At 37.0% G+C, this 27429-nt stretch overlaps 1 protein-coding gene across 5 annotated transcripts in view; it reads left to right on the plus strand.

Annotated features, from left to right (window-relative positions):
- The window catches only part of LOC145695108 (uncharacterized), a 78482-nt gene that overhangs the window by 37164 nt on the left and 13889 nt on the right, over positions 1 to 27429 (plus strand). For 2 of the 5 annotated variants that reach the window (XM_081772009.1, XM_081772010.1), the window contains exon 2: positions 1568 to 3236. The exons of 1 other annotated variant lie outside the window; for it this stretch is intronic. In XM_081772009.1, coding sequence (XP_081628135.1) covers positions 1841 to 3236 — 1396 coding nt within the window. In that variant the 5' untranslated portion in view covers positions 1568 to 1840. The remainder of the gene's footprint in view (positions 1 to 1567; positions 3237 to 27429) is intronic. 2 more of the 5 variants (XM_081772012.1, XM_081772014.1) reach the window with 2 other exon arrangements.

Raw genomic sequence — 27429 nt, forward strand, 5'->3', positions numbered from 1 at the left:
CTGGAAGAATTAGATTAAGCTTGTTTGATTATAAAACAATCGTTTCTATTGCATAGGTGTTGATTTTGGATATGCACGATTTGTTGACACGATTACCAGTAATACCACTCATTTATATTTCACATCTCCATTATCTTGTAAGCCAAAACCACGTAGAAGTAAAATGGTAATTCATGTAGTATATGATTTATGTAGTCCTTTCTAAGTATGCATGTAATTCTTTGTTTGAACAGAGAAGAACGTTCTTACGTTTTTTGGAGCATTTGCTTAATGAGTTAAGGATTCCCTTATTTATGTATTAAAAAGCCACTTATTTCTTTCTTTAAGAATAGTATAAAATATAAAATAATTACGTATAGCTGAAATGGTATATATTTTTATAATTATTATTCAAAGTGACTTTCCGATTGTAATGCGAGATTCCATTCCATGTTGGAGCAATAATTTTAAGAACTAATCAACATCTGTCGTAACATTAACGTGAAGACATTAAGCTTAAAGGATCTGGGTCCTCGAAATACGAGAAATGATGGGAAAATTACAAGACTGCCTATGTTTTATGTTCTTGGAGATAAGTGTGGCACTATAAAAATATGTATACATTTGAGAAGAACAAACATTGACGTGTCTGATCCTGCTGTTGTACTGTCGTGGTTTGGCTATGCAGTACTGGATGCATTTCAGAACTATCATCATAACGGGTGAATGTGAAGCTGTGACAATATGTATTTCAATTCAGGGTTATAACAATAAAATAACATTTTAGAAATGCAACGGCGAGCATATAATAGTGAAACGACTAGCTGTGCTGCATTATCTTTAGTAGTAGTGGAAGCAATTCAAAGACATAGACACACGAGCGACCGATGAAGCGAGTTCTAGGAAACCATCCATTGCTCTTGAAGATGTCGATATTGCCAAAACGAATGAACTGTTCCTAATTGCGAAATCTTTCGGCTTTGTCATTTTGTTCGAAGAGACATACTTAAATTATTACATATACACAACACTAAGACGAAACTGTACGCGTAGACCTACAGAAGAGCAATGTAATGATAAGTTGAAGTGCACAAGGAAATTATTACCGTCAATTTTGACATTAGTTTATCGTTAATGACTCTAGACGCAGTGGTCCAACTTCAAGATTAGAGCCTAATATAGGGCCTTCTTGAATATATACATAGTAATGTTCCACTTACCTTCAAGAAAGAGAAATAGACAGTCCACTATACCTAGGTACTAATTCGCAAACACACCAATTATCTATGATCCTCAATTTAGAAAATTTTCTGATATTTTGTTCGAACTATGAACTATTTAGAGAACTAGAATTAGAATTATTGGCACTCTCTTGGTATGTGTTATATTGTATAAATCATGTTATTGTTTAGATTGATTAGTTGTAAAATATTCATTTAGAAGAATATCCATTATGTCTTAGCTGCTGAAAGGTTTAATGCACTTCAGTAAAGGTGAAGTTAGAAATTTAGGTAATGAATAATTATTTAATGACAAATTAAATTGCTGATCTTCATGAAATTGATTACGAATCTGTTTCTCATTGTAGATACATGAAGGAATTGGAATTGTCTTGACTTTTCGCATACCATTGAAGCAGCTGGAAGTATTATATTCAGGCCTCCTTACCTCTTTAATGAACTGTTGTTTATTAGAGGTAGAAGTGAATCAGAAAACGAATCACATCAGAAGTTCAGATTGACTGACATGCGTTGTAACTTTAAATCCGAAAAACTTAAAATCAAGATTTCACTTCTTCGTGTAATTCTTCATTCATTTTGACTATCTCATGTAGTTAGGTAAAGGTATTCAACTTGTAGAAATGGCACTTCGAGTGCAACCTTTGTCTTTATATCGTTTATCTGTAAATACTTCCGTCCGTTTCTTATTGATTGTGTCAAAAAGTGAAAAAGTAGACATTCATGTTCTTGATGCGCTACCTGGGGATTTAGTAGAGGATTTGATGGAAGCAGCAATTCTGTTGCGATTATTCCGTGGAGAAATAAAATGGGATGTATTCTTGACATCCAGGATCAAGAGAGCACTTATTCCATTAAGGTTTTTGTGGAAAACTTTAGCTGAATTTAAATGTTTGTTTAAGAGATGCAAAAATTTAGAGTTTGTCGAAGTTTATTTCCATAATTGTTCATTTGTACCGCTTACTTCGATTGCAGAAGTTCTAAGAGAAACTGCGAAGTATGTATACTTGTGTAACAGTTTAAGCTTGTCTTTATTTCTTAAAAACATGCTTGGTAGAAAATGCTGTTTATGGAATTTGGAAATGAATTCAGTAGACATCAGTTCTCATATTTGTTCATTAAACGTCCCATCTTCATATTTATCTAGCATGAGCAAAGAGCGTAAACTTAATGAGCTATATTTTTCAGAGTCATCGAATAACGTGGACGTGAACGCCATTATGATAATCTTAGAGACTTGTCCACAAATACAAATTCTTCGTCATGATGCGCTTGTTGCAGCTTTATACATATTACATAAAGATTGTGACCCAAATCAATTACTGACGTACCAGTTAAAGAACTTAGATGTAGATTTTTCATTTTGTAATACGGGATTAAGAAATACGCAGAATGCTGCTAGTGCGATGACGCTTGCAATGGTATTGTGTCCTTTTGCCGAAAGATTTAAGTTAATTCTAGGTCAGTTAACTCCGGAGCAAATATTTCGTCAGTTAAGTACAGCAAGAAGTGTTATTGAATTTATTGTTCGAAAAGACACATATATGTCTTTCAATTCAGATATGTATTCTTTTCTTCGCGTTCATGGTGATAGTATAAGGTGCTTGCAGATAAGTAATTTCTTCAATTTAAGTTTAGATGTGATAATACAACTGTGTCCTAATCTCAGTGACTTATACTTACTTAAGAATTCATACGAACTGCCTAAAGAAATAAATTATATACCTACTCTGTGCCATAATATGAAAATAGTGTGTGTAGTAAGGGGTACTAATATTCCATCGTACATATGGAAATGTATTTTTGCATCACGATACCTTGTAGAACTTTATTTAAATTCGAGTGATGTACCACCAGAATTAATACAAGAATTAATTAGTAAGAATTATTGGAGTAAGTTACGTGTATTCAGTGTCAGAAAATGCAAGAATATTTCATGTAATGATATTCTGATGTTACTATCGTTCTGCAGTAGTCTTAGCTATCTCGATGTAACTGACTGTGCTAACATAAAAAGAAGTGAGTATGATACTATATGCGATTTCATTCAGTCACATAATTTATCTATAACATTCAGTTCCGCTCGAGGAAATATTCTTTGTCGTTAACTCCGAGTACGAGTTTACATCAATGTCAGAGTTGTTTATCGTACAACAGTTTTACATACGAGGGCCACTATTTATATTTTAAACCTTGGGAACACTGATTGTAGTTAGGCACCATTTTTTGTATGCATAGAAAGTTTGACATTGTTGACCATAACGTACTTCAAATATTTTGTCAATAGCTTTATTTGTATTGTTTACGTTGACTTGAAGATTGCGTGACAACAGAAACATGGAATTATCTCGTGAAAATTTTCGTACGATGATTTATTACGATTTTCGATGTGGATTATCAAGACAAAAGTGCATCGATTAACTTACTTCCACATTTGGCGATGAAGCCCCATCCTTTGCCACTGTGAAACGCTGGTATAACTATTTTACTCGTGGCCGCCATTCGCTTACTGACGAAATTCGCAAAGGTCGTCCAAAATCAGTTATTACTCAAGAAAACATTGATGCTGTGCAAAACCTAATACTGGAAGATCGTAATGTGACATACTGTGAGCTGAGGCAACCCTAGGCATTAGTTCCGCCAGCATATATAAAATATTACATGATCATTTAGCTGTGAGAAAGGTTTGTTCTCGTTGGATCGCACATAATTTGACAAAGCTCAAAAAGAAGCTCGCGTCGATTGCTCAATAAATACAACGGCGATGCTTCAAAAGACGTATATAAGATTGTAACAAGTGACGAATCATGGATATACGTATGGATATGAGCCGGAACGTAAACAGGAGTCAACTGTATGGGTGTTTCAAGATGTACCAAATCCAACAAAAGTTGATCACGCTCGAAGCACATCGAAACAAATGATTGTCTGCTTTTTTTCGGGAAAACTGGCAACTGTGCCTTTAGAGGAACGTAGAATGGTCAACTCTGAATGGTACACAACAATTCGTTTGCCGGAGGTCTTCGGTCAAATACGGAAAACAAACAAGCGCCGTCGGATCATTCTTCACCAAGACAATGCGAGCTCTCTCATATCTCGTCTAACAACCGACTATTTGAACACTCAAAAAAATCGAATTGATGGGTTATCCGCCGTACAGTCTTGAGTTGGCACCCAGTGACTTCTTCTTGTTCCCGAATGTCAAGAATAAATTGCGTGGACAACGATTTTCGTCGGCAGAAGAAGCTGTTGATGCGTTCAAAAACCATATTATGAAGGTGTTTCAAGAAGATAGAAAAAAATGCTTTGACAAATGGTTCGAACGAATGCAAAAGTATATTGATCATAAAGGAGAATATTTCAAAAAACAATAAATCAATTTTCAATGACAAATTACTGTTTTCTCGTCGTTAGGCTTAAAATATTGTAAGGATCCCCACATCACGACGAAAGCACATGTCAACTTAACACGTGCTATTGGTTGTAAACAGCGTAACAGAAGAGAAGCCGACATGAAAGACACCGAGGAACGCCGAAAGAAGACGGACCTCACGGATGGAACCGAAGAGAACATATAAAAGCCCGACCACCGAGGGACCCAGCATCAGTCGACCAACTGATCGTAACCCATCCTAAACCCTGGAGGCTGCTATGAAGCTAAGGGGTCATCCTAACCACAACTAAACCCTGGAGGCTACTATGAAGCTAAGGGGATCACCTTAAGTACCATACCTCGTGAGGGCTGCTATGAGCGGAGGTTACCTAGAACCAAATCTTTGAAAATCCCGGAGGCTGCTATGAAGCTAAGGAGTTACCCGTGCAGAACGCTATAACTTGTATACTTACGTTATTAAAGAGACACTTTATTGTTAGAACTTTTTGTAAACACAAAAGACTCAATTTTACACCCTCCATTCCAAAAGAAACCGAACTTTTGAAAACAAATAGTACCACTAGTGCCATCTGTTGTAATATTTTACCGGTAGATGGCGTAGTCCCTCATTGACAACTGGTATAAATGTCATGACATTTGGATGCACGGCAACAAAGTTATTGCGTTTCAACTGTCAGTGTGTTGTGTACATCGGTCGGAAAATGAGTTTCAAACAACGAGCTGCAATTGAGTTTTGTGTTAAACTGGGTAAAACTTTTAGTGAAACGCACCAAATGCTACAAAATGTATATGGTGATGAGTGTCTATCCCGTACGCAAGTTTACGAGTGGTTCAGGCGATTCAAATCGGGTAGAGAGACGCTGGATGATGACGAAAGATCAGGCCGTCCCAGAACCGGATTATCGGAAGAAAACATCGAAAAAGTGCGTGAATTCATCAAACATAACAAAAAATCGTCGGTGAAAGTTATTGAAATGGAATTAGGCATTCCTCAAACAACCGCATACCGCATTTTGACCGAAGTTTTGGGCCTTAAGAAGGTTAATTCGCGGTTTGTACCACACAAACTCACCGAAGACCAAAAAGTTGATCGAATTGCGCATTGCAAAGACATAGTTAAAAGTGCTCGGCAGGATCAAAACTTCTTGAAATCGATTGTAACTGGTGACGAGACGTGGTGTTTTGAATATGAGCCCGAAACAAAGCGGCAAAGTGCTGAATGGAGAGCGCCGGATGAAGGAACACCCAAAAAAAGTCGCTTGGTGAAGTCAAAAGTTAATGTGATGCTGATTTCTTTTTACGATTCAAAAGGAATTATCCACAAAGAATTTGTTCAGCCCGGCCAGACAGTCACTGGAGAGTTTTACTTGGGCGTCATGAAGCGTTTGCTGGCAAGAATTCGTCGTATTTGGCCCGAATATCGCGAAATCGGCAGTTGGACTCTTTTGGACGATAATGCACCATCACATCGTTCGCGACTTGTAACTGAATTTTTGGTCAAAAATCACATTATTCGGTTGCATCATCCGCCCTATTCACCAGATCTCGCTCCGTGCGATTTCTATCTGTTCCCGAAACTGCATTTGGCGATGAAAGGAAAGTGGCACGCATCGATTGATACCATTGAGAAGGCGACGATCGCCGTCCTAAAGACCATTCCAATAAAGGACATGGAGAAGTCGTTTGACAACTTGTTGGAGCGTGCAAATATGTGTATCGATGTAGAAGGGGAATACATTGATTAATCAAAATGATTTGTTCCAAAATGTACATTGCTTTTTTGTTTTTTTTTAAAACGTTCGGTTTCTTTTGGAATGGAGGGTGTATAATAAAATTGGTGAAGGGAAAAATTCCGGTCCAGTATTGATTCTACCAAAGTCATTACAATATGAATAGTGGCTCTAGTATTTTAAAGAGTGTGGGCGAGAAGTCCAGTATAGCTTTAAGTGTTTTTATGAAGAAAGAAAAAAAAACCTTTTAGTCAAGTTAAATGAAAACCTAAGTGTGTACTTGCTTCATAGATGTACGATAAAATAATATTAATAAAAAAAATAAAGTCACTCACATATCTTAGCATATTTGGGTTTTATTAAGCACTAGCATCAATTACCCGCTTCGCTGGGTTAAATTAAGAAAAAAATAGTAATATGTTTCTTTAGTCAGTCACTTTTTACTATTACTAAAGCGCTCCTTATAGGAGATTTCCAGATCTGATAGATAAATATAGATAGATAGATATAGATAGATAATTAAGTGTGTGTGTGGGGGGGGGGGGAGAGGAAACCAAGGATTTCTAAACAGAAGAATAGAAAATGGTTTGTGTTTAGTATATTCTTCTAGTAAGTATATATATATAGTGTTTATTTTTACTATATTATAGTAAATAAAACTAAGATCTGTATTTAATAATATAATAAAAATAAAACCTGATAAAAAGTGCCTACTAACAACGTTAGTGTGTGGGGTCCGCATGGACCCCAGGCTGGCATTAACGTAATCCTTGAAAGGTTGGCGTCATAAGGTTAAAAGTGATGAAGTAACAAAGACAGACACTTTTATTTTTACTTTTTTGACATATGTCTCCCCCATACCCCTTCCTTTCGTTGCATTGTAAAACTGAAATGAAGAAAACATCCCAGGCCCGAACCTTATCTATGTTGAAAATTAGATCGAGATCGGTCGGGTGGTTTAATAGTTTTATTTATTTTTATATATTTCCCCTCCCCCTCCCCTAAGATCTACTGTCAAAATGAAATAATAAAAATTCTTCCCAGGTTTGAACTTCATATATGTTGAGAATTTGATTGAGATCGATCGGTTGGTTCAAAAGTAATTAATTCACGAATATAGTTACTTTTATTTTTATATTTATTGATTTTTGGATATATCCCCGTCCTTCCCCTTTCCTACGTCGCTCTGTCAAAGTGAAACGATAAAAATCATCCCAGTCTTGAACCTCATCTACATTGAAAATTTGATCCAGATCGGTCTGGTGGTTCAAGAGTTATTAAGTTTTATTTATTTTTTTTATGTCCCCCTCCAACCCCTCCCCTAAGGTGTACCGTCAAAGTAAATAGCTAAAAACACTTCCAGGCCAGAACCGCATCTACGTTGTTGATCGAGATCGGTCCGGCGATTCAAGAGATCATAGTGAAGAAGACGGTACATGCCATATCTGTCATATAGAGTACTTCATTGTAAAGCAGTGTGCGGAAGTAGAACAGTCCTTGACGTATTGGAATTGCAGATTGTATTTGATTATGTCAGTGTTGAAGGACCACACCCAGGAACACTCAGCCAGAACAGGGGCACAATACATCAATGCTATATATGGCCAGGATATTTTAAATATGCGGAAGTAACAGAGGTTTCGATCTGGGAACACCAGTCTCACCGATAAGCCACGAGAAGGGAGTCTTGTGCAGCTGGACAACGATGTCCTGCGAGAAACAGTAGACGAATCCAATGCAAAATGTTGAACTAACTAGAAAACTCCATTACATCTATTCGACCGTTCATCGTTATGTGCAGCACCTTGGGTACGTGTTGAGACTCGGTAAATGGTTATCCTGTGCCTCAACAAAAGCAACAGTAAGAGTACATCTCTAGTTGAGTTGATTTTGAGTTTAATGTCCCTTTCAGTAGCGAGTCTATATGCACGGGACATACTGATTAACGTGTAATCCGAACCACATGAACTCCCGCTGAGAATCGAACCCTGGTCTCCCACGATGTGGACATCTCTAGTTCCCTGTTCAGTAATAGGATATGAAAAATGGTTTCTCTACGATAACATTACTCCCAAACGTCAATAGGTACCTAAGGATGGCGCCACAGGAATTGTGTCTGAGCAGAGCTTCTATACCTGCAAACTAATGTTAAGTGTTTGGTGGCATATTCGGGGGAGCCACGTGACCAGACAATCAATGCAGATGTCTACTATCAGTAGGTTGAACGCTTACGGACTGCATTGTTGAGAAACATCCTGCTCTGGTTCATCTGAAGGGGTGCTCATCCATGATGATAAGGCACGCCCACACACGGCAAAAAGAATCTTGGGGCTAAGATCAAGGAATGCGCTGGGAAAAAATCCCCCACCCGGGGTTTTAACAAGAGTTGGCATCAACAGCACTGGTTGCCTGCAAAACTACCTTTTCGGGAAAACACTGCAAGATGAGCGATGAACAATGGCTCAGTTCTTTGCCTCCAAGAACGGTGACTTCTTTCAGCAGGGGATTCGACAACTGGTTGACAGGTGACAGTGTGTTGTGGAACCCTATATTTTTCATGACTAACTGTAGTGTTCCAGGTAAGTTATCGTTTTTCTCCTCACGGTACAAAAATACGACATTATGTATGTGATGACCCGGTGACTATGTTTCTTCAAATACCAAGTCGCCAATATTGTTGGTGTTCGGAAAAACATAGTTATAAGTAAACATTAGAAGTATTTTTAACAACAACTTACTTTTAGGATTTTCTTTCTAATGATTTTTGAGGGACTGTAAGAAGAGAAGAACGGAGAACAGAAAAGAAAAAAAAATTCGGGAACTGAGGCTGGTTGTTCAGCTGCACTAAAATTCCTTTCACTGCTTGCGCTTGCAGCTGGTGTACGTAAGAATTGCCTGGCAAGTCGCGATAAATACGATAGTTCCTGTTTGTGATATGTGAACTAATCCATAACTTTGATTTAAGTATTTTTCAACAACATTGCCCTTATTTGCACTTTGCATAGCAATGTTTTCGTCTTTGATACTCGTGAAATCCAATATTTTCCCCTTTTTTGGCTACTTGAGAATGAGAACTGTCCAAAGAACTATTTTGCACAAAATGTTCTATACATGAAGATTCTGTCTCTTCGTTCTTTAGATTCCGTATTAAAGAACACATTTCGAGTCCTGTCTCCTCTTTGCGTTTTCAAGTATTCTTAACTGACGAAAATTAGGCTGTAAGAAGCAAGGGATCTTGTGAAATTTGTGCAAAACAAATTTCTCTAGAAGTAAATCTAGTGCAATTTATTGTTTTAACTGCAACGGATCCTCTAGATCTGAGAGATTTTGGTCTTAAAGGTGGTGTATTAAATTGAATTACAAAGGCAGCATAAGCGGCACTGTGGGGATATTTATTTGCTTTTAATTGTAGAAAAGTGTCTTTGAATAGTTCGAGAAACTAGGCATTCTCAGGATATCTCGTTGAACATGTGCCACTTTTCCTTCTTTATGGCGTTCGATAAGAATATTTTCAATGACATTGTAGTTGGCATCAAAAGATTTACATCAGTTCTACTGTACCATTGAGTTTCACTTTCTTGATGTAGGGTTGTTTTCAAATCTTGTGCAGATCAGTGTGTTTCATGTACCGCACTACGTTCTTTATCTCTGTTGTCAGTGTGTCTATATACGATAAGTAAACTTCTGCGAGTATTTGGAACAAATTCCTCTGTATTGTGTTAAGTAGATGGAAAGAACAGTTTAATGTAGTATAAGCCTGAAGGGCACTGAGAGTGTTACTTCCTTGGTCCGTTATAATAATTAAAAAAGAAAAAAAAAAAAGAAAGAAAGAGAGAGAGAGAGAAAGGCTGCCTTGTTTGTCTCACTAAATCTGCTTTCCGGTTTAATTATGTTTTTATTGTTTATTCCTGTTTTCCGGTCAGGAGTAAATTCTGCCGTGAAGAGCACGTTACTATACAACGTCCACTTCTCAGTAACAAATGAACTAAAAGAGTTATGTAGGAAATGTATTTAAAATCATCACTACATATACCGGTAATGGCAGCACATTCCCGCCTATCAATCATTATTTGGACCGTATGAGCCAATGAGTATCGAAGGATTTCAGCCTGTTTCTCAGTGTTGTGAAACACTGTGGTAGAATGGGAGAGTAAATCTTTTATGTTTCCATTCCTATGTTTGGAACCTATTTTAACCAATGTTGGGGATACTCTATAAATCCTTCATTTGGCACTACGTCAAAAGGACGAATATCTTGGTAACAGAGAGAGACGCATGCTTGTAACATCGTCTTTGACATTTTGTAGAAGCCGTGATGCAGATGATTTACTTTTCCCGAAATTACGTTACAAACATGCCTGTTTAAATGAGAACTATCAGTTTTGGAAGCAGAATAGCTGAAGACTGAATTGCATTTAATGCACTGCACAGCACCTATATTCTCATCGCTATCGCTGTTTTTAATCTCTCGCCACTTTTTCCAAATGTCACTTTTTTTTTTTTTTTACACGTATTTTCCACTGAAACATATTCCACTTTCTTTACTTTATTATTATTTTTTTTTTTAAATTCATTTTCGGGAGCCAAAACCTACAACGTGAGCACAAGAAAGCTGAACAACGAACAAGCAAGAGGAAATTACTGACTAGCACACAATCTTTCAGTTTATTATGACGTCACTATCGACAGATAACAGCTCCCAACTGCGAACGTACATAATCGTGAAAATATCTCTACTTACATATCGAGCGGAAATAATATCCCTAGTCAATGTCCCTAACAGCAAATGCACTTCATTGGAAAGTCCCGATAGTTACAAGCCGAACGGAATTATATTTTTAGCAATAGTCCCGAACGACGTAATATGTGTATTGGTATGCTTGCGTTGCGTTGTGCTTTAACTTGAGAGATAGAAAGAAAGAGACACGTTGAGGTCTTGGGTAAGTTTGTCGACAGCGTGACGAGTGTACACCTGCTCCTGGTTTAGTGACTTACGCAATCCTTCAAATCATGACATTAAAATAGTCTCGTTTTTATATTCTCGAAGTAAACTATAATTTCAATGATTAAAACATAGCTTTCGATCACGATACTTACTACGTATACAATAATTAAAACATAATAATGAGAAGTGTATGACCCGAGCCCGAAAAGTTCTGTTGATTTATTTCCCGAACCTCTGCAAACTTCTACTACATAACTATACACGCCCCCATTTTGCTGTTCAAACTCAAGAGTTAATCAGATCTTTTGGATGGGAGCTACTGGAGCAACCACCGTACAGCCCAGGCTTTGCGCCGAGCTATTACTTGTTTCCCTGCCTGAAGTAGTTTCTTGCCGATCAGCAGGGTTCGATCACAGGCGGGTGATTTCTACGGCGTAGGCATACAAAAATTGTCGAACTCTATGATAAACATTTAAACAAACATGATAAGTATAAAGAAAAATAGTTTAATGTGTAGAGAGAAAATAACCAAAAATATAATATGTGGCACTATCTTTACTAGTTTTTTCTATTGACAATTGGACCTTACTTAAAAACAACCCTCGTAATTCTAATTGTTAACTCGAATTCAACTAAAATAAAGAGGATATATATGGCACGTTGCCGAATTAGACAGCATTACCAGCATTTGATGGAGTTCGAAAGGCATTGTGGGTTGCACGAGGCCGGCTGTACCTTTCGTGCGATTGCTAGACATTTGGGACATTCCGATGTCACTGTGGCCTGATGTTGGGCCCAGTGGATACGTGAAGGCATCAACGCATGACGTGAGGTTCCAGTAGACCACGATAGACCACAACACGGGAAGATGGCCACATTGTACGTGAAGGATTACCTAATCTTGTGACATCTGCGCCTGCCATTTTGACACAAATATTGGACTGTCCACAACACCCTGTCATCCTGCACCGTGTCTCGACGACTGGTATCAGCTGGATTACAGGTGCATCATCGTGCGCGTAAGTTGCCAATATCACCAGTGCATAAATGACAGCGTGTGGAGTGGTCACACTCGGACAGTATGAATCATCATGATCGTGTTTAGTAATAAGTCTCGATTCTGCATTACGACAGACGATTATGTGTGCGTGTGTGGCGGCGCCGAGGTAAGAGGTCACATCTAGCCAATATTGTGGAACGGCACTCCAGCGTTACTCCTTTCATGGGAAGCCATCGCATATGACTTTCTGCACCTCTCGTAGTAATTCAGGATCCTTTATGGCACAACAGTACGTAGGTGAGATTCTAAGTCCGCTTGTGTTATGCTTCTGTGAGAGCACACTGATACAATCTTCCAACAAGACAACGCTCAACTACACATAGCATGTGTGTCTGTGAATTGTCTATGTCATGCTGAGGGTCTTCCCTGGCCAACAGTTTCATCTGATTTCTCTTCAATTAAACACGTTTGGAACCAGCTAGAACGCGAACTTCATGCCACTGCCAATCTATTGATCTCGATTCGCAGTTACAGCATCTACGGACTGACTTGCCTCAGGCAACGATAAGACGACCCCTACGACACGCTTCCAAGCCGAATTAACGCATATATCTGTGTCCGAGGGGGTGCAACAATTTACTGATATGCAACACACATTACGCTCGTACAACCAAACCCATTGTCTAATTGATCTGATATTGTAATCATTGCAATAAAGTTGTAGGTCTTGGAATCTGTGAAATTTTATTTCATTCCCACTAGTCCTTCTAGGTGCTTGATTCATTTTGTCAGTAAGTCTAATTAATGTGTCTGTAATAATAGTAGTAACGTTCAATATATTAAGGTATATGAAATAAAAATTAAGCGTAACTGGCTATTCATTAAATTAACATACCGTATCTTTTATAGATAAGTGATGCAACTCAAAATCATCACCTTTTCAGGAGAGCATGTTGAAGATTGACATTACTGCAGGTTAACATGGCAGACAAATGAAACAATTGCTTTCGGTAGGGTGTGGGGCTGGTGGAGGATGTATGCACAAAATTCTCGTATACTTAATACCATTTTCAACATCATGTATCAGTAGGAGTCATTTTAGAGTTGTGTCACTTTTCTATCTGACGATATGTGACTATGTCAATTCACAGAGCATATACATATGAGTCGCCGAAAGTCTACACCCCATTCAGGAACAACCTGCATCCTTTGATAGTCGAAGTTTGTTGGGCAATATCTGTACAAAGGATAGTGGGTTCAACAATATTCGAAGGGACTGTAAACGCTGCCAAATACTGACAAATTTTCGTGTAGTTTGTTGAACACTTGGGTAATATCCGGTAGTCTAAAATGTAAAGAGCCTTTTGCACACGAGATGGCGTTAGTGTCCCAGATTTTAGTACATCTGAGTGGCAGCGAGTGAAGCTTAACTTCATTTAATAGCTGACAATTTAAGGTAGTAAATGTGCAAAATGTGTTGGAAAAGTATAATCAGACGTAAGATATTGCTCTTTGAAGATAGGTAAATTTTCTGCAAAACTTCTACATTTTATAATTTTATTTCGATAAATGCGTAGGTCCGTGAAGAAATGTGTACTGTTTATAGGCAAGGTACAATATCAAAAGCAACAGCCGAAAGGTGTTTCATTCGCTTTCCTTCTTGAAATTTTGATGTCCAAAATGTTCCTCCCAGTAGACGACCAACCACAGCCAAAATGGGTGATATTCTGGCAAAAGTCGAGCAAGACCAGTATGGAAGCAGTAATCCCCATGACTTCGCCAATGACTTAAACATCCATCATCAAAGAGTGATAAACTATTCGAAGAAAGTTGGATGGAAAAAGAAGCTCGATGTTTGGGTACCACATGATCTAACCCAAAAACATTTATCTGCGAATCTCTACTGAAACAACAAAATTGAGTAATTTCTGGAGCTATTGATCACAAGTGATGAAAAATGTATAGCCAATGACAACAATATGCGAAAAAGATGGTGAACGAAACCAGAAGAAGCACCATTGTGCTGGTAGTGAGCTCAAGAATGTTATGCTGTGGGTTTGGTGGGATTGGAAGGGCATTGTGCATCACAAGCTACTGCCGCCGAGCAGAACGGTAGACTTGGACCTGTATAATCGACAGTTAGCGCGAGTGTACCTAGCAGTTCAAAAGAAATGACCGGAATTAGTTTACAGAAAGGCTGTCGTATACTACACAGACAACACCAGACCACATATATCTTTTAACGATCCGTCAGAAATGGAGGGAATTTGACTGGGAAGTTTTAATTCATCTACTGTATATCCTGGACCTGGTACCGTCACACAATCATTTGTTTCGGTCTCAGCAGAACTTCCTAAAGTGTTAAGTTAGTTTCAAAAGAGGTAAAAACCACATGCGCCGTTTTTGAGCAGAAATCACAGAAGCTCATCAAATCAAGTGATGCATATGTGGTTTATAATCTTAGTTTCGAAGAGCAGTAAATGTCTTCTCAGTTTTGACCTCCAAAGGCTCAATACTTTTTTAGACAACTGATATAAGAGTTTCATCAGGAGAATTTTTAACGAGAGGGCGCCACATACTATACTTCAAAGAAGGTAGGAGAAGAGATTCTTATATTGCTTTGAGGGGGCGCGGTGGTTCAGTGGTAGAGCGTTCACCTCCGGTGCTTGGGGTCCCTGGTTCGATTCCAGCTCGCGCCGTGTGGATTTTGTGGTGGACAAACACCGTGCTCTTGGATTTTCTCGGGGTTCTCCTGTTTCCTTTCGCTTTCTTCATTCCACCATTTCATTCATTTCTCATAATTACCGTCTCCTTTAGCCTAACCGGCATAACCGTGGGACGTAAAACTTAAAGATTTCATTTCATTTTCGTGTATTGCTTTGAGGAGAGGGTAATTTCCAAGAATCTGTGGCCACTAGGATTACCCTACTACTTCCTTTAGGTTTAGTGTAAGACAAAGTATACACCAACCGACCTCAAACATCGGTAAATCAATGGTTTTGACAGGAGACGGAAAAAAGTAGCCAGGAACAAGGAGCGATACGTTCAGTTTGTATCTTCAACAGCAAAATATTTCAGAAATAATAAACACTTCTGACCAGAGTATATACACTTGTTTATTAAAAACTAAATTCCAGTGTAACAGTTTCAACAACGTAACGTTGTCTTCATCAGACACTAACTAAAATATTTCAGCATATACTATAGAGGTTACAAATCTTCCACGTATACTCTTCATTCGATGTACAGAAATTGTGGTTGCGTCATTCATGTTGGAATAACAGGGCTGTCACTGACCTTGAAAGTTAGGGAAATTAAAATGCTTCAAAATATGCCGAAATTCAACAGAAAATGTAAAGAAGAGAGAAAAAATAAAAGTATTTTTAGATATAAAATAGTTTGAAGAAGACCGAAACGTGTTAAACAAGTTTTGAGAGAACAACAACAAATTGAATCAAAAGTTCAAATTCTGCAGAAGAAAGAAAGAAAGAAAAAGATTAGATTTATTGGTTGTAAATAATCAAAGAGAACTCAAATTACGTTATGTGTTTACTTATTTATGAGTGTATTCAGGATGACGGGATATTAAAGAGATCATTAATGTATAATTATAGTTTAATACTAATGTTTTCTTGTATTCCAAATACAGAAAGTTTGACTCATAATAAGTATTTACAGTAAAAAGTAAGCTTATGCTGTATTTTAAAAATATAAAGGAAAGTGTTGACGGCTATGGGAATGGTAGAGGCCAATTAAGGAAATTAATTTTATTTTCTAAACTTAACCATAAATGATAGTTTTCGCAGTGTTGCGGGTCAGGGAAAGTTAATCATGAAAATCCAGGGAAATCAATATCAGAATTTCAGTGTGAACCATGAATAAATAAGCATGTTTTATATGAATATCGTATAGAAAACGTATTGTTTCGAAATAGAATAGAAAATGCAATACGGAATCCCCCCTCCCTTCCTTTGTATAGATACTAATATTTTAGCTTCAACTCAAGAAAGAAAGAAGTACGAAGAACAAGAAAGAAAATAAGGTTAAGCAGGAAAAAGATTCATTTTGTATTATGCTAGTGTGCGTATTTCTTTTACATTTCATTGTTGTACAGTCCACAGCAAAAAACCTGCAACATGAGCATGTAAGTTTATTGTGAAACGACGAAGTCTTTTGCTCCAAAATAAGTGTGCAGGAGAGGACGCCGAGGTTTCTCCTGGCGTGATTCGTGCCGCTTAGACGTTATGTTGATTCCCTAGGCTGTTAGGCGTAGTTTCACAATAAACTTGCATGCTCATGTTGCAGGTGTTTTGCTGCGGACTGTACATGTGACACTTACAAAATTTAAAATGACCCTTGAAACTCAGTTTTTACAGAATGTCGATCCACTTGTATGGAAACGAATTTGAATGATCGTTGAGTATACTGTAATCGCAAAGTGCGATAGCGATGCATAGCATGTAGAATCCTGTACATTAGACTGTACGGTATCAGAAGGTGTGAAGTTCGTTGGGCTTAAAATACTTTCAGAAATAAGTCCATTCTGGGAATGGTACGTATGTCAGTCCTTTCCGATACAGGGCAGTCATAACATAATAAAGAGCTTTTTTTTAAAGGAAGTTAAGGTTAGCTAATTGTAGTTGGCGAATGGTTATAGAATTCTGACCAACCTCTGAATGAGAATATTCGTTGTACAAAAGTGCAGACTAGCTCATATTGTTTTTTTGCATTGCACATGTAAACCATTGTTATTGTTTTTGTCAAACGGTATGGGCGTGCTTTTGAGCCGCTCCGTGAATTTACTTAATTTTGAATGGGAAAGTGTGGTTTATTGCTGAGGAGAGTGTTTGGATTTAACATTCTACATGCCCCGGTGACTCCGAGGACATTTCATGATTTGCAGGCACTGATCGGCCCTGGAGTGAGTCTGGTGTTTGGTATCATCTGCCTTTTGTCGTTCATTGCATTTTTGTGTAATTGGAGTTGTCTTCTTTGTGCAGTGCTTTGCCCTGTGTGGGTGATTGAGGGAACACAGTGGATTTTCATTTTGGGCTGTTTTTGTGTTTTGTTGCATAGTGCAAAATGTGTGTCAGTTATTATTCGTTAAACTGCATGTCTTGTCTTGTCTTGTCTTCTTCACCATTTAAAGGTGTTTCATCATTTTTGCACCAGTTAAAAAAAAAAAAAAAAAAAAATCGAATTCTTCAACAATAACATTATCTTTCAAGCCTAAGTTTAAATAATCCAACAATGAAGAAACAATGATCAAAAATTTTGTTGACACATCGATTGCGTCTACCGTCAATTATGATAACAGCGTCGATTTTGAATCTATTGGGATCAATAATGTTATCCACAATTCTGAAACATCAGCTAATAACCATAATATGGATACATTAAGCATTTCAAATGATGTGCAATGTGTTCATTGTAATAAACATTTTCGTAGCCAAAGAGGCTTATCCATTCACTCGGACTAATGTCATAACATTATACGCAGGAGTAAGGCCAGTAACCTCAAACTTAAACAGCCTACTGACTATATTTCGGATTTATTATCCTTAGACTTCAATGACAACAACTCTTCTGATTTTTTTCCCAAAATTAATGATCTTATGTCACACTTGAATGCTAATGTTCCGGTTCTTCGTCGTGTCCCTCGCGGTGCTCGTTCATCAGTAGCTGATTGTCTGTGTGATATAATTTATATTATCAACAACACTAATAGTGTTGACTCTTGGATCGATCTTCTAATTTTCCCTTACGCAGTACTTTGCATCCCACCACTTTCTGAGAAAGTAAGCAATCTCACCATTTGGGTGAAGCTAAGAGTCAAAAACTGGAGGGAACATCATCGTGAAGTATTAACAAAGTAGCATCGAGGGACCGAAGAACCTCGCAAACCACAAAAAATCCAGTTCACTCAACACCAAGAACATCGAACAAAAATTAGCAGATGGTGATATACGTGGCGCTATCAGACTACTGATATCCGATGACACTGTGGCTACACCAGATACGTCAGTACTACATGCTCTTAAAGAAAAACATCCAGCCCACGCTCACTCAGTCATCAATCCCGAACCACCTGAGGACTCAACTACAATAACTAAAGTCTCTTCCGTCGGGTTATTTAAAGCGATAAAATCCTTCCCCTCTGGTTCGGCAGGCGGAATGTATAATCTCCATCCTTCAATCTTAAAAGATCTACTTCTAAATCAAGACTTCGTTTCAAAGGAACGCTGAATGACATCAATCTGTGAATTTATCCACTTAATTATATCTAGGAAAGTGCCTACCATTTTACGACCTATTTTGTTTGGAGCCTCACTTATAGCACTGAAAAAGAAAAGCGGTGGAATTCGTCCGATAGCTGTTGGCAATATTTGGAGACGCTTATCAGCAAAACTTATCTGCTTCCGGATACGAAATTCATTAATTAATATATTATCACCACACCAACTAGGGGTCTGTATACAATTCGGAGCAGAATCAGCTGTACACGCTGCCAGAATGTACTACTCATCTCCCCATACTGAAGTGAAAGCATTTTTAAAACTTGACTTCCGTAACGCCTTTAATGAACTTAACCGCGACTCAATGTTACAATCTGTTAAAATTAACTTTCCAACTTACTATCCTTATATTTACCAATGCTACTCCGAACCAAGTAATCTTTTTATAAGTGATAACATAATTCACTCACAAAGTGTAGTACAACAAGGCGACCCACTTGGACCAGCACTGTTCGTCCTAACCATCCATCACATTCTTAAGGATATTAATACAGATTTACATATCTGGTACTTAGACGACGGTACCATAGCTAGAAATATCGACGTAGTACTGCGCGCTTTTAATAAAATTCGTTTAGAAGCTTCATCTATTGGATTGTTTCTTAACTCTTCCAAATGTGAAGTGAGTTTTCTGAGCGCTAGTGATGACGAAGTTCATGAACTCTATGAAAGATTTAACGAAGTAACACCTGGTATCAAACAATTATCACCTACCAATGCGGAACTTTAAGGCGCTGCCATCTCTGCCGAATCAAGGAGCAAAATTTTATTGGACAAGATATCAAAATTAGAATTCTTCTTTTCTCAGTTATCAAAAATTTCTGCGCACACTGCTTATTATTTACTACGAGCTTCACTCTCACTTCCAAGATTACTATATTTCCTCCGTTGCTCCCATTTGGTAGGATGATAAATTAATTGACAAGTCGACCACACTCTTAGAACAGGACTGGAATCCATTCTAAATGTTCTTTGAAAGACAGTTCATGGTTACAAACTTCCTTACCAGTTGAGAATGGAGGCTTTGATATTCATCGAGCCATGGATATCGCCATACCTTCTTTCGTCGCATCATTCTATGGCTCACGAGAACTAATTGGATCTCTTCTTCAACAGAAGGTTGACTTAGACTCGATTCGAGATATACAAGACTGTATCGATAAATGGACTAATCTGGTTGGAATGGATCCCCCACCTAACGAGAAAAGACATGTCCAGTCTTCTTGGGATGAACCTATAGTTAAGCTTCGTTTAACTTCACTCCTAATATCAACTAATAACCCAGATGACAAAGCCAGGCTGTTAGCTGTCTCTTCCTCCACAAACGGTGCATGGTTTCAAGCCCTACCTTCTTACACACTCGGCCTACACCTTTCTAATGAAAGCTTTCGTATTGCTACAGCTCTGCGCTTAGGTGCTAATATTTGTGAGTCTCACCACTGTCCAGCCTGCACAGTCCAGCTATCTCTCTTGTAGACAGCAACAAGTAATACTAAGAGGAGAAAACACTCAGGTATCTACCCCATCCCTGATAAAGGCAGGAGTTCCGCAAGGTTCAATATTAGGTCCCCTATTATTTTCACTCTTTTCAGCAGATCTTTCTACAGTCGTAAAACATTCATCAGTTCACTTCTATGCGGATGATACACAGATCTTCATCAGTAGTACACCTGAAAATATTATGGACACAATAGAGTTACTTAATACGGATCTTTTAGCTGTTAGCAACTGATGCCCTAAGAATGGTCTTTTACTTAATCCATTAAAATGTGTTTTCACTGTATTTCACTGAACATCACATCAGTTGAACAAAATCAACCCTGATGACCTAAAAGTAACTGAAGTGAATTCCAATATTCCATTTTCTCCCTTTGTAAAAGATTTAGGCTTAATAATAGACAAGGGCTTAGCTGGAATAAACACATATCTGAACAGTGTATTAAAGCTAAGCGCATCTTACGACAGCTTTATAAATTAAAAGGATATTTGTCGCAAGAAACAAGACTATATCTTGTTAACACTCTCATTTTACCTCTGTTCGATTACTGCGATTCAATATATGGTAGCTCTCTCTCCTCTCAAAGTACTAGGGCAATTCAGAAAATACAGAATTACTCTATACGCTTCTCTCTCAATTACAGAAAGTCTCAGCATATTCTGCCGGTACTTAATGAATACAATATCCTAACCATGTCCCGAAGACGATATCTCCGATACTGTTGTTTACTATACAAAATAAATTCACATAAAGCACCACCTTATTTGCATCATAAAGTAACATGTAGATCAGAAATTCATCGTTACAATACCCGAGGAAGTAATAAACTGAATATGCCCCGGCATTCTTTAAAAATAACAGAGAAGGCATTTTCAATTTCGGCAGTAAGAATCTGGAACTCCCTACCAAAGTCAATAACTGACAAACCGTATAATTCATTTAAATCATCACTCCAAACATTACTATTTAGAGATCAGAGACAAAGCATTGGCACACATGAAAGGTTTACTACAGTTTGAAATTGGACTAGCAGTATAAGTATAGTTTTTATTATTATTATTATTTGCATTTACTGAGTGTTTTGTTTATCTTTAGTATTATTGAATGTATCATGTTCTGGCTGAACCTCGCCCGCTGAAATAAAGAGAAATTCAATTCAATTCAACGCATGTGTTGATAATAAAAGATTACATGGTCTTTCATGTTAAAAAAAAAAAAAAAAAAAAAAAAAAAAGTGGAAAGACAATCTCGACATCATAATGTGAACGACATCATTTGTAGAGCCCTCGTTTCAGCGGGAGTTCCTTCAATAAAAGAACCAAATGGTTGTTGCCGTGATGGTGAAAGGCCTGACGGCATGACCTTGGTACCGTGGGAAAAAGGAAAAGCACTAGTCTGGGATTTCATATGTTCCGATACGTTTGCTCCTTCCAACATACCCCATTCTTCAATTCAGGCAGGTCTCGTCGCCGCTCACAGAGAATCCGACAAAAGACTAAAATACACAAACCTACTGGACAAATATTGGTTTGTAACAATAGCAATAGAAACCAGTGGGTCTTGGGGTCACGAAGGATCTAATTTCATTAACGAAGTTGGTCATCGATTAGCGATCAAAACTGGTGACCCTCGAGCTACTGCATTTCTTTTCCAACGTATCAGCATTGCCATCCAGCGCGGGAATGTGTCATCGATCTTGGGCACATTATCTCCTGGCAAAGAACTGGACGAGATTTTTCTTCTATAATCCACAATAAGATAGAAGTACAGACATCATAAAAGGCTGACAACCACTTTGACGATGTTCCGAAGAATGTATTGAATACAGGAAATGAATTTTTTTATTTACTGGCGAAATATAAATTTATTTGTTATTGTTTAAAACTATATATATATATTAACCATGATTATTGGTTTATAAAGATAATCAAACTCTATATAATATATATTATTTCGAATGCCTAATATTAGAATTTAGAATTGAGACAACAAAATGGGTAACTTTCTCGTAAATGGATAATAATTTTTGATGTCACATCTTTCATTTTTCTTTGCTGTAGTCTAAATGTTAGTGTTTCCTATGATTATAATATAAACAATTTTTGGAATATTTTACAGGAATCAGTAAGTATATTTCCTTTTCTTTAACTGAGAACATGATCTTTATAGTTTAATGCTTATACATTTTAATTAACATTCTAACATAAACTTCATTTATAGCACAACTGTATCAAAAGAATTTAATATGAAATTGAAAAACTATAGTGATGAGTATTGTATAAATCTGTATGTCGAATATATCTTTGAAAATGTAAACTCAATCCAAGAGGAAAAAAAAAAAAATGTAAATCATTCATAAATTTTAAACCGAGATGTCTAAGAAATGTAATACTAACTTCAGGGTCCACTTCTGTGTTTAAACCATGTTCTGTAACATTCAGTTTGTTGGTAGCATATGTCTACACCACCTGTACTTTGATTATATCTCCGGATCGTATTCGGACATGGCACTTCAATACACTTATTTTCATGTTTAAACCTTCAACACATATTTTGTATTGGCTCTCCTCTACACATATTTTGTATTGGTTCTCCACAAGTAGACATCATCAATACTTTACTACTGGCACAATCCATCTCCAGATAGGCAGAGCGATGGAAATCATTGTCTCTGATTTTCCTTGTGAATATGTAAAACTACCTAGGTATTAGAGAATCTGAGGAAAAAAAAAAACATATTTTGTTTCAGTTTAGAAAAAAAATTGCACCGAGGATGTAACAGCAAAGTTGACCATGCGGAAGCTACTGTCGAACATCCCCTTTTTAAACAATGGTAAATATCACAAAATCTTTCAACCCAGATGATGAATATTTTGTTTTGAAGTATATACATTGCTACATAGTTTAAAGAAGTAAATCTAGACCTGTGCTTAAAACCAACCTTTATACAGCAATTACAAAGTAAAATTTTTTTGAATTTTTTTTTTCTCAAAAGCACTAATTTCGAAAATTCTGAAAATATTACACGGGTCGTATATCAAAGAGTGCTATATATTCTGAAAAGAAGAACATGCCACTTTGCTCCTAGATTTCGAAATTAAGTTTTGAAAATGTATAAAGAATGTGCAACCAATGTACAAACACATCTCCCGTACTAAAAATGAAACAAACATCTGCTCAACATTTTAGTCAATCATTGTGATTTTACAGAGAGTTGGTGTACTATTCTACCAGAAGAAGTATAAGGCTACTATTGGCTGAATTACAAAATATCAGTTTTTACAACAATGACCTATTGCAGCAATGAGACAAAAGTTTCGCAATTGTAAATGATGGCACAGGACAAATTCTTCTCATTGTTTGTTAGCACTTCAGAGAACAAAAAAATCTTGGTGTTAAACTAATCTGAACTAGCATAATCTTAGATAGGGCTTCTAGTCATTTTTAAAAACCACTTTCAATATTAGCAGCTCCTTCAGAATACATTTTTTCAAACAAATGGACATGGAAAAGGACCATATGATGGGGTCAAGGATCTAGTGAAATAATATGCCACTAAAAACAACCTGTTGAAGCTGTAATGCATGCCATTCAGAATGCTACTGATTGTCCAAACAAGTACACAATACACTACTACAATTAGGTGTATATTTTTATGCATGATTTTTATTTTTATTTTTTTATTTATTTATTTTTTATTTTTAAGCGAGTACAAAATTTCACTCGTTGCTTTTCCAGTTCTGTGTACCGTTATCACTGGTATTCGGTTTTTGTAATCACTCCATTCGATTCTGCCTAAAGGGTTACGTGTAGAAATATAACCCTTTCTACGACAGCACTCAATATGAGTCATCGCACATTTCACCGTTAGATTCGTTCATTATGCTCACAACGGACAGTATTGTAGCCTCTGGAACTCTGTAACAGTATAAAGTCAGACTATGTACAATAATAATAAAATTATATTAATTTCAATTTGTTTTTAATAATGTTCTTTCCATAGCATTGAACGTATGGTTCTATTTTTTTTTCTAACTTAGTCACACAATTCAGAGGTAAAGTGGGTGTTCTTTTCAGAATATGTAGTACTCTAATATACGACTCCTGTAATATTTTCAGAATTTTCGAAATTGGTGTTTTGAGAAAAAAAAAAAAATTAAAAATCTCAGAATTTGGAATACCGAGATGGTAGAAGAATAATAGAAAAAGCTGCAGAAGTCGTATTAAACGCTTACAGGGACATGGGTTTAGAAGTAAATGCAGAGAAAATTAAACACATGGAAGTTTGCCGGGTCGTAATACCGCAAATTATAGATGCGTCAAAATATCAAATAGTACTTTCGACGAAGTAGATACTTTCAAGTATTTAGGATCAGTATTAATAGACCAAAATAATATCAACGAAGAAATTAAGTGTCGACTAAAAGTAGGGAATTCGTGTTATTATTCAGTTCGAAATCTTTTGTCGTTGCGAATTCTGTGCCTGTTGTGCTATACAGTTATGTAACATGGTCGCTTGAAGGAAGAACGCAGACTGAAGGTATTTGAGAATAAAATCCTGAGACGAATATTCGGACTCAAGAAGAACAGGAATGGGTAATGGCGAACACTTCGTAACGAGGAATTGCATAATTTATACAACTTACCAAACATTGTTAGGGTCGCGATTCTCAGGTGGGCAGGTCATGTAGCCAGACTGGAAGAAAGTAGGAATGCTTTCAAAGTTTTAAGTGGAAATCCAATCGGAAAACAACCGTTAGAAAAACGTAGGCGCAGATGGGAGGACAATATTAAGATGGATCTCGCTGAGATAGAAATACGAAACAGAAACTGAATCCAGTGGCTAAGGACACAAATTAGTTGAGAGCTTTTGTTAACGCAGCATTGAACCTCCGGGTTCCATAGGTCATAGAATTAGTTAGTTAGTTATAATTGTGTTATATAGAAAAAATAATTAGAGCAATCTATAACTACTGAAAAAGGTAGGCGCCCACAAGTGTCAATAAAATCTATGCAATATTCGTAATTAAACTATTGAGACACAAAGAACAATGTATATCGTGTAGTAAAAACCAACTTAAGCCATTGTGCTCCTGAAGAAGAGTGACCGAAAGTCTCACTCGAAATATCGGAGGAAAGATGGATGAGGAACATTACAGGTAAGTTTATGTAACACAGTGTTACGAAATTTTGTTGCTCTGCTAGTGTACTGAGTCAACGAAAAGAAGTCTGGTCAACCAATAATTGTTTGGATAAATGCAAATTACGCACGTATTCTTCAGCAGGTACTGCATTCGCCTTGACGTGTACGATGAATCGTCTTGAAACTGAACATCAGCAATATCGTCCATTCACTGTTTGTTTAAGGACAGGTGAATTTCTGTTCTGGGTACAGGATGGACAACGTTTCACAATCAGATATGCGAGTAAGGGTGGTGTATTGTTGAACAGCTTTGATCGTGGTATACGAGGATCCAGATTTTTTGAGACTTTCATATAAATATACAATAATATGAACAGGACAGGGCGAGCAGCCATCCACTCGAGAATCTTTGGTCATGCTGCAGGGAAACTTTCTAGAACAAATCATTTCACATGTACTCACTTCTAATGTTCCCCCTGTTTTCACGATCTTAAATCACTTGAGACCTATTTGTAAGGAATGTTCAAGGAGAGTGTGTTCCGCCAAAAACTGTGTCTGCTTTGTGCACAAATCACAGGAAAATCGCCTTTTGCAGTAGTTTGGAGCAGCTTTTGTTCCGTTATATGTTTTAGAATCGGCTTGCACGTAGAACACTTGATATTACGCTCAGCGTAATAAATCAACATTTTCAGGAGAAATAAACTCATAGATGACAACAAGGTAATATTGCTCATTTTTTTCATTTCAGTATTTTATATTTTGACGCATACTATACATAGTCCTTCTGGACAAGGTGACCGCAGGGCTCAGTGGTAAAGGGCTCATCTGTGGTTCGTCGGGTCCCTAGTTCGATCCCAGCTTGCGCCAAGTGGACTTTGTGATGGACTAACACCGTGTGTAGGAGTTTCTTCCGTTTATTCCCACCATTTCATTCATTCTCATCATTACCGTCTCCCTTAGCCTCAGTGCATAATCGTGGGTCGTTAAACTAGAAATCTTATTTTTCATTTTCATTTCCTTTCGGACAAAATTTCCAAATAATTCAGTAAACATCAATTGAAGAATTGTTTGTAGAATTTACTCCACTCCATTCCGGTTTATCGTTGCTGTTTTACATATTGCTCATTTGTACAGTTGCTCTTCGTACAAATTTGTAAATTTGATCTTAACGGAAAAAAAAATGCAAAGAACCGTTCGGTGGATCGCAGGTTTGATGATCGGCCATTTGTTCCTATAGTAATACTCAAAATCACATTCTTATTTTTTTCTCGGTATTTGTTATTTGTTCAACTTTATCATCCCACCATCATTCACTATCATTTATCATTCATTTGCTTTAACAGTGTATAATCGCTACTTCCTTATGTTTTATTTTTTATTTTATTTTAAAAAATAAACAGCTAGATTTTTCTTAAATAAGCAATGTGTGTGTGTGTGTACATCCTATACATCACGAAAGTCACTAGTAGTTTCTCATGATGTAGTGCGCGGTCTGTAACGATCATGCATTATTCACTCCAGTGCGGAATATCAAACCAAAGCGAAAGAGGTTCAACGACAAAATGTTCTACTCTTCCCTCAATGATCTGAACTCAAGAATTTTCCCCTTCTCGTAGATTTCTCCTAGACACATGTCACCCTTAAAAAATCACAAGCATCATTTCTGGATTTGAAAATGGAAAATACAGCCACTCGATTTGAGAATCTGTTGCATTCACTGTAGCACGTACAATGACGAAAGAAAGTATTCTTCAATTGACAAAATTTCTTTTCCTAATAACTCAACAATAAATTAACCTAAAGAGTACAGATTTTGGCAAGTTATTAAATTATAAGTATTCTAAAGATAACAAAATAATAATAATAATAATAATAATAATAATAATAATAATAATAATAATAATAATAATAATAATAATTCATTTATTCCAAAGTTATTGGCAAAAGAAAATCTGTCAACTGTCAAATACTTTCTTTTCTGTGTGTACAAGGCGAGCACTATCATCCACAAAAATGAAATTCCAGCCTACTGTAGTATGAAACAAACAAATATGAAGTTTGCAATCATCATTTGACGTAAACTATCATGAATTTTTGATATACAGTTGCGACTCATTACTTCCAGTGACTATAATATTGAATCAGATTTACTTAGTCAGACGTAAGTTCTGTCTCTTTTTACGATGTTGATGGTACAATGTACTAG

The sequence above is a fragment of the Thermobia domestica genome, chromosome 9 (assembly GCF_964235325.1).
Source record: "Thermobia domestica chromosome 9, izTheDome1.hap1.1, whole genome shotgun sequence".
NCBI classification, from domain to species: domain Eukaryota; kingdom Metazoa; phylum Arthropoda; class Insecta; order Zygentoma; family Lepismatidae; genus Thermobia; species Thermobia domestica.